At 33.2% G+C, this 8,222-nt stretch overlaps 1 protein-coding gene across 5 annotated transcripts; it reads left to right on the forward strand.

Moving 5' to 3' along the window:
- Window positions 1–1,061: 1,061 nt before the first annotated feature.
- Window positions 1,062–7,246, forward strand: LOC141248876 (uncharacterized). 5 transcript variants are annotated; one of them, XM_073669479.1, is made up of 5 exons: window positions 1,062–1,070; window positions 3,555–3,599; window positions 4,222–4,615; window positions 5,662–6,275; window positions 7,181–7,246. In XM_073669479.1, the coding sequence occupies exons 1-5, from the start codon at window positions 1,062–1,064 to the stop codon at window positions 7,244–7,246; spliced, it is 1,128 nt and encodes a 375-aa protein (XP_073525580.1). The 5 variants fall into 5 exon arrangements, with proteins under 5 accessions (XP_073525580.1, XP_073525583.1, XP_073525581.1 ...); XM_073669482.1 differs by lacking the exon at window positions 1,062–1,070 and having other exon boundaries at window positions 3,540–3,599; window positions 5,662–5,837; window positions 6,003–6,275; XM_073669480.1 differs by lacking the exon at window positions 1,062–1,070 and having other exon boundaries at window positions 3,540–3,599; window positions 4,222–4,417; window positions 4,529–4,615.
- The last annotated feature ends 976 nt before the right edge of the window (window positions 7,247–8,222 follow it).

Below are 8,222 nucleotides of genomic sequence, written 5' to 3' on the forward strand. Positions count from 1 at the left end.
GCTGAAGATAAGCAAAGATTGAAACTAAATTGTAATGAGGATTGAATCTTAGTTGGATGAGTTATCACTTATCATAACCAATTGAGTTTGCATGTGTAGTAAAGCAATCACATTGGTGAATGACTACTCTCTACTCTATTTGCAACAGAAATTATGTTTATGGATGTAATCTCTTATATGTATTGAACTCCGAACTAATTGGAATCGAAGTCCTTTGAATTAGTTGTCTTCCTTTGATGCATCTTAAATCTGTTGTGACAAATGTCTATTGTTTCCAGAATCAAATCAGATTTGTAACACATGAAAAGCGTAATGACACAAAAACAGCACTCAAAAATCTGTTGTTTAACAGTGGGGCATTAGGAAATGCATTTCAGGTAAACACCCTTTCTCCAATATACGCTGAAATTTGATTAGATTGAATTATTGGTTATTTGTAACTTGTGCCTCATCCCTACCCAGGATGAAGGTCGAAGAAGTAAAAAATCCAACAAAAAATTTAACTGCAAGGTAGAGTTGGGCTATGATTCAGATAGTCCTACAAGGAAAAAAAGGTCGAAGGCATGTCCAGTTCAAAGGGCGCAAAGTAAACTGAAACGTAAGATTATTTTTCAGTCTTTAGTTTTCCCTAGATTACCCTAGTCTTGTATTTGACACAGTAGAATAATAGTATTGCATCTACTCATGTCAGATTTTGCTTTTTTCCCTTCGAATTTAATATTTAATCTATGATCTTCTGTATGTTATATTATTAAGATCAATAAACCGGTACCGTAAATTATTCAGGAAAGCTAAGAAGAGGGTATTTATCTGATGATGATGAACGCCGGGAAGCTGCATTTAAGGCAGCATTTCGGAATACATCATACAGTTGGAATTTTTCCTCATTTGACGAATCCTCGGACACGAAATCTGGATTTGAGTGGGCAAAGAATTCAGATAATAAAAACAGTAGAAATAAAAAATGGGAGGCAGCTAGTGACATTGATTCTGATGACGAAGAAATTGGCTCACATCTTGATAGGACAACACTTGGTTTGCCACCATCAGGTCCTTTAAAGATGGAGGATGTGAAAAATGCGTACGTAAATTGTTTATATCATTCAATAAATTATTAGTTATTAAAATTGTGTGTAATTATATACACTAAACATTTTACTTTTTTGCAGTTTTCGCTTATCGGCTCTCAAATGGCATCCTGATAAACATCAAGGCTGTTCACAGGTCAGTTTGCTAGCTGTAATGATTTATGTTACATCAAAATTAAGTTCTAGAATGACATTATCTTTGTAGTATACAGCTAAGAAAGACTATATAAAATGCGTGAGAAATTTAAGTAAAAAACACTTTGCTATTTGCATATATTAAGTAAAAAACACTTCTGCTTCTAATTGTGAAAATAACAATCAATGTTTGGACATTATGTTGTGTTTAAGCTAGTTTTTCGTTTCTATGTAGCAATCTTGATTTAGTATATGAGAAAAGTTCAGGAACTGTTAAATCTTTGTGTTTATCTGATATGGTGTTAACTGTCTATCGAGCAGGCTGAGGCTGAAGAGAAGTTCAAACTCTGTGTCGATGCGTACAGATCACTCTGCAATGCCATATCTACAGCTTGAGCTATGTGTAAGGTTTTTGGAGTATGTATGCAGGATCAATAATTTAATCATGTCATAGTTTGATTGTGACTAACAATTTGGTGTTTGATTGGATCTTATATACATAATATCTCTTGACAAATTCAGAGATTAGAGACTAAGTCATATTGGACACTACAGCATCAAGCTTATGGCATTCCTTATGTAAGAGAGCAATTTGTTTTTTTGTATAATTGGTCAATTTCACCCTCATTGTTAATAGTTTAATGTGAGCACAACATTTTGCTTTGGTACTTGCTGTTTCTCGTTTGTCATTTTATATGTTTAACTTGTGGGGTCTCTAACTAGTTTGTGAATTCATCGGTTCAGTTCCGGATCAAAGAACGAAACTCTAAAATCTATGAAGTGAAAAGCGGACCAATATTATCGTTTTGGTCTATGTTTGGACCGAATTTACTACTCCCTCTATTCCTTTGTGATCTTCTCGCATTCCTTTCCCAGCGATTTATTTTGTTCTTTCTATTTTCCATTTTCTAGAAACTATTCACTATCGTTTTATCAATTTTCAATACACTTTTATTTTATCGAATACAAATTATCGTCTTTAATATTACTTTATTTTCATCCAATTTACCATTTCTTTTGCTCTTTTCTCCTTTTCTCTATTTCTTCCTTCTACAATTATTACTCTTCATTTTTCTACTTAAATTCATTGTTTTTTGGAAATGAGATCATAAAGGACGGAGTGAGTATATTTTTATAAATGTCTAAATATTTGAAGATTTTATTTTATAACTTTTTATTTATCATATGTAGTATTAGGATATAAGTATAAACTATTCAAAATGTCAAATAATATTGACAACATATATATTATTTTATGTAATTTAAAATTATTAATTTTTAAAATAAACATACCCACTTTTTAAGAAAAAAAGCTCTTAAGAAGTTTACAACGATTATTATATTTTTATTCTATATCTGTTATTTATCTTTTCGTTGTAAATCAATTATTAATGTATAGGTTAAAGTCTTATTTAATGGAAGAGTTGAAGGTATCCAAATGGTGTAAGTATACTTGTTGATTAATATAAAAATACCAATTCATAGCCCTGGTGATTAAGTTTAGCTATTATAACATTTTCTTAGCTTTATAGCGAAGAAGATCTAATCAATGTAGTAACGTCATCATCTGGAGCTTCTATGTGTTCTAAGATTTCATCTTTGTTGTGATGTTTACGCTGCAACAAAAGTTATCATAATAAATTTGTTGATGAAATGATCGATCTCCATTCGTAGTTAATGTAAACAAATATCTGAAATGAATCATCAATAAATATAGAAAGTGGTTAAATCCCCTGATTTACTTCTCTCTTTAATATAAATAAACTGAAAAAAGAATATTATAAAATAGAAATGAACAATGAAGGAGTAGGATCTCTTCTTACATACTTGACGTCACTTTATCCTTTTGTTGTTGTCAAACTAATCAAGAATTCAAGATAATAAATATTCTTTCCATTCATAATTAAATATTTTTATAATATTTTTTTATTTAAATTAAGGTAATGAAAATTTTGGACTATTTTATATTTGTGATTCCTACCATACCATAAGTTCCATAGTCTCTTGTCTTCTTAAATAAACTCTGATTTGGTGATTCATTATCTACGACCAAGTTCATTAATGAGTCGGATGAAATGAAAAAAAAAACATATAAAACAACGTATGAAAAGGTCTTAAAAAGTGTGATATCGTTGAACTAGTTATTTTATTTGTAAAGATCGATACTAGTCATTGTTTCTGTATAAAACCTCTTCCACTTTGTACAATACAAATCCTCTTTCTCTCCTTATACACTATTGCTATTGGCATTCCCATTGCGTTCAAGATACCTCAAAGTGGGTTAAACTCATCTTCTTCACCTTCGCAAGAGAAACAATGGCTGAAACTGAGGAGATTCAACCTATTGTTTGCGACAACGGTACCGGTATGGTGAAGGTAAGTATCATATTAATTAGGTTCTGCTTAAATTAGACTATATGCTACGAAAACTTCGCACATCCAAACAATGCACATAATATATGAATTTATAAGCATACAATATTAATTTGTAAAATTACTAAAAACGAAAAGTGATGTCAAGTGACGCGGTGACAATTTGATAAATAATTTATTACTTTTTCTAATGATCATTCTATGTTCACAAATTATTATTCCTTACTCAGGATGTGATAACGAGATTCCGGTCAGAAATTTTTCATGACATAATGTTAATTTCATGAGAAACTTACTCAATATAATCCATTTTAAGAGCATGTTTTGATAAGCCAAGAAAGTAGTATTTGATATAGCTTTTAATGTTTCAAAAATAATAATAATGATTTTTGGAAAGTAGTTGTCAAAGTAGTGTTTGGAAAGTAGTTTTCATATTAGCCGTGTTTCAAACACTAATTTTTTAATACTACTCCTATTAACTTACAACAAAACTAGTTTAAACCGTTACTTTTACTGTTATGCCAAACTCGACTACCACTATTACCATGACAAAGAGAATCCAAGTCACCGCGCCCTGATCAGAGATATGAACAACGTACAATAATAGAATTATTCCGATGTGTAGGCTGGATTTGCTGGTGATGATGCTCCAAGAGCAGTTTTCCCTAGTATAATAGGCAGACCTAAGCACCTCGGAGTTATGGTAGGAATGGGACAAAAAGAAGCTTATGTAGGAGATGAAGCTCAGTCAAAAAGAGGTATTTTGACATTGAAATACCCTATTGAGCATGGAATTGTAAGCAATTGGGATGATATGGAGAAGATTTGGCATCATACGTTCTATAATGAGCTCCGTGTTGTTCCTGAAGAACACCCTGTGCTTCTTACTGAAGCTCCTATGAACCCTAAGGCTAATAGGGAGAAGATGACTCAGATTATGTTTGAGACGTTTAATACTCCTGCTGTTTATGTTGCTATTCAGGCTGTTCTTTCTCTCTATGCCAGTGGGAGGACTACTGGTTTGTTCTTCTTGCTATCTCTCTTTCGGTTGATATTTGCTTGAGTTTGACCCAATTGATTACACAAGGTAACTAACAAACATGGCTCAGGATAAGTTTTTTTTTACTTCTGCTACTCATAACTTTGTAGTTGTTGTAAGATGCATACTGGAGCTAGAGTCGCTTGAAGTTGAAGTGAGAGTTGAAATTCTTAACTTAGGGTTAACTTAACATTTGTTTGGTGTTGTATTTATAAAAAAATTACAAAGAGTGTTTTTATTTATTCTTAAAAAAAAAAATTCAGCACAGTTTACGCTATCAAATACTAAAAAAGAGAAAGTGAATGATAAATATTTATATGAAAAAGGTCTTTATCAATATTCTACCAAACAATCCCTTAATTTTCGTTAAAAAATTATTGATTATTCTCTATTACAAGAAGAAACTTTATAAAAATTGATAAAATTACTACAAGGGTATAACTAATATAATGATTTCCTTGTTAAGGTAGCTTAATATTATTTTTCGGAACATTAAAATGCAGCTTGAGGAGAATTATTTTAAGCTTCCGAAAAAGCTATACTGAACGGAGCCTAATATGTATTTTTCAGAAAATAGTCTAAAAATCTGACTTGGTAGTACCTCAAGACGTAGTTTACTTTAATGAGAATGATATATGCACAAAAAAGTGATTCATGTATCACAAAGTAATCCGATATGGATTTATGAGCGGCTTTTTTTCCGCTACAGATTTCCGAGCTGAATATTTTCATCCGTAATTTCATAATAAATGAAAATACCCGCTCTCAAACTCATAGCAAACGACTTTATAGTATGCAACCCAGGCTAAAAACCTTCTATACCGCTAACCAATTGTCTAACTAACTGTTTTTCTATACTATTTCACCTTTCCGGGTTGCTATAACTAAATATGAATTTGAGATATCACTCATATCTGTATTGAGTTTGGTAATATATTAGGTATGTATCAACATTATAATTAGATTGTGTTAGAAATATATCAAACATATCACATATCCATACTCTTACCCGATAATTCATGGCAGGTATCGTTCTGGACTCCGGTGACGGCGTAAGCCACACTGTCCCAATCTACGAAGGCTTCTCTCTCCCTCATGCCATTCTCCGTCTAGACCTAGCCGGTCGAGACCTAACTAACTCCCTAACCAAAATCCTAACCGAACGAGGCTACGTCTTCACAACCACAGCCGAACGAGAAATCGTTCGCGACATCAAGGAAAAGCTTGCGTACGTTGCCTTAGACTACGAACGCGAGCTAGAAACCGCAAACACAACCTCCACAATTGAAAAGAGCTACGAGCTACCAGACGGACAAGTGATCACGATCGGAGCTGAACGTTTCAGATGTCCGGAGGTTCTGTTTCAGCCTTCGATGATTGGAATGGAGTCGTCGGGGATACACGAGACTACTTTTAACTCGATTATGAAGTGTGATGTTGATATTAGAAGGGAGTTGTATGGTAACGTTGTGTTGAGTGGAGGTAGTACTATGTTTCCGGGGATTGGTGATCGAATGAATAAAGAGATAATGGCGTTGGCTCCGAGTAGTATGAAGGTTAGGGTTGTGGCTCCGCCGGAGAGGAAGTATAGTGTTTGGATTGGTGGATCTATTCTTGCTTCACTTGGTTCCTTCCAACAGGTATATAACTCTTGAAGAAGAATTTAAATCGTGTTAATTTGATGTTATACTAGTTTCTAGGCGTGTTAAACAGTCGATCAAGTCAGGATCGGTCCGGCCGGTTCGGATTTGAGCACCATGATATTGTCCATTGTGGGTTTGTCGACGATTTTTTCTATCTATATTGCGGTTTTGCTGATGATTTTTTTCATTATGAGATTGCGGGCAAAAAGATTCCGTCTGGAAATCGGTAACGAACGAAAAAATTGTCCGCAAACCCATAGCTGAGGAATTTGTAGTACACTTATCACTGTTTTGGGTGTGTACATCTAGTTTCTAAATCATGTTATACTATGCACGCGATTTATCTAGTATTCTATATTTATATAAAATAATTTATATATATAATTTAATTATTAAATATAAATAATACTAATAAAATATATCATATTGTTTGTACTATAAGTAAATTTATTTCTCATAAATAAGAAATAGTCGTGTATATAAATTCGTTTTATTGTAATTGTAATTTTAGTTACATTTTATTTTAGTTATTTTTCTATTTTTATATATAATATTTGTAGGAGAAATGAGATAATGGTGGACCCAACACTACCTCACTACTTAGGTAGTAATGTAAATATAAATAACTACTATTGACATATACTTTGACTGACTAATGATTATGAGATAAACAAACTTATCAGATATAGGAAAATAGTAAACTAATTGGATTGTATCATATGAATTGAGACTTTTCGTTTTAATGACACTTATGTCTTAACAACCGATTTTTTCTATGATATGTTTCTTCATGACACTTTCTTAATTAAAGACAGTAAAGTGAAGTGCTTGGGAGTTTACAAACTCTCTACTATCTATTAGTATATATTTGTAGTTTCTGATTTTGTTGTATGTTTGGTCAGATGTGGATATCCAGGGCTGAGTATGATGAGTCTGGTCCAGCCATTGTGCACAGAAAGTGCTTCTAAGTCAAGTAAAATGAGCATTGATTGCAGATGACTATCTTCCCTTAGCTTCTTAACTATTATTATTGGTTTGTATGTTTGAGTATTATAGTGAAATAATTGATGAGAGTTTAGACAATTTATGTGTGGTATGATTGTCAATATGCAGTTTGTTGTTAAGATTTTCACAACTACATATATATACAGGATTGACATTGTGTATTGTACCATTAAGATTTGCATGTATTTTGCTTATTTCTTGATGTTTGCTAGATCTATAAGCCTTGTTAAGATTTACTATATCGCAAAAAGCGGTTGCTTTTAGGTTTAATTCATGTTATCTGTTAGGGTTTTTTGAGTTTTGATAGTAATAAAAATTCACTTAAAGATGTTCTCTTATAGTGAAGTGTTGCAGGTTACTAGTATGTCTATTTAAGAAAAGTTTCCCTTTATGAAAACCTGTTATTCGAGGGAAATCACTGTAGCAGGAAAGCGTACTAGAGCAAGGAAGCCAACACTGGAATGAGGGACGAGTTCCAGAAACTAAGTAAGTCGGTCAAAAAGATTTGTGGAGCAAAAAAGTTAGGTGTATCTTCAAGGAGCAAAAGTGGGCGGGAAAATACGTTCCAGCTTGCAAAGTATGTTGGGGATTTCACCCTCCAGACGGTGCATGCCTTCTTCTATCAATGAGGTGGAAGTTAACTCCTTGAAGAAGATACTCAACTCTGTTAATGGCTCCCACACATCTTTGGGTAAATGCTCCCGAAGAGCGACAGACAGAAGTCGTTGCATAAAAACATGGCAGTCATGACTCTTCATACCATGCATCACTACTAGAAAACACTTGATTGGCGACGGATTTTTCCGTCGCCAATCAAGGGATATACATCGCTAAAAGTGGTTAGCGACGGAAAACCGTCGCTAACTTCCCGGCGTCCCAGAAATGGTCGCTAAAAGATTTTAGCGACGGGAAAAAGAATCGTCGCTAATTAGCGATGGT

Source organism: Phyllobates terribilis, unplaced genomic scaffold (assembly GCF_046119375.1).
Source record: "Phyllobates terribilis strain yellow unplaced genomic scaffold, ASM4611937v1 Scaffold_4130__1_contigs__length_64702, whole genome shotgun sequence".
Classification (NCBI taxonomy): domain Eukaryota; kingdom Metazoa; phylum Chordata; class Amphibia; order Anura; family Dendrobatidae; genus Phyllobates; species Phyllobates terribilis.

Excerpts from the sequence above, each read along its gene's own strand:
- LOC141248876 (XM_073669478.1), top strand. The coding sequence starts at position 3,540 with ATGGCTGAAACTGAGGAGATTCAACCTATTGTTTGCGACAACGGTACC. Across the intron at positions 3,600-4,221 it reads ACGGTACCGGTATGGTGAAG|GCTGGATTTGCTGGTGATGA; the intron begins GTAAGTATCATA and ends TCCGATGTGTAG. Across the intron at positions 6,276-7,180 it reads CACTTGGTTCCTTCCAACAG|ATGTGGATATCCAGGGCTGA; the intron begins GTATATAACTCT and ends ATGTTTGGTCAG.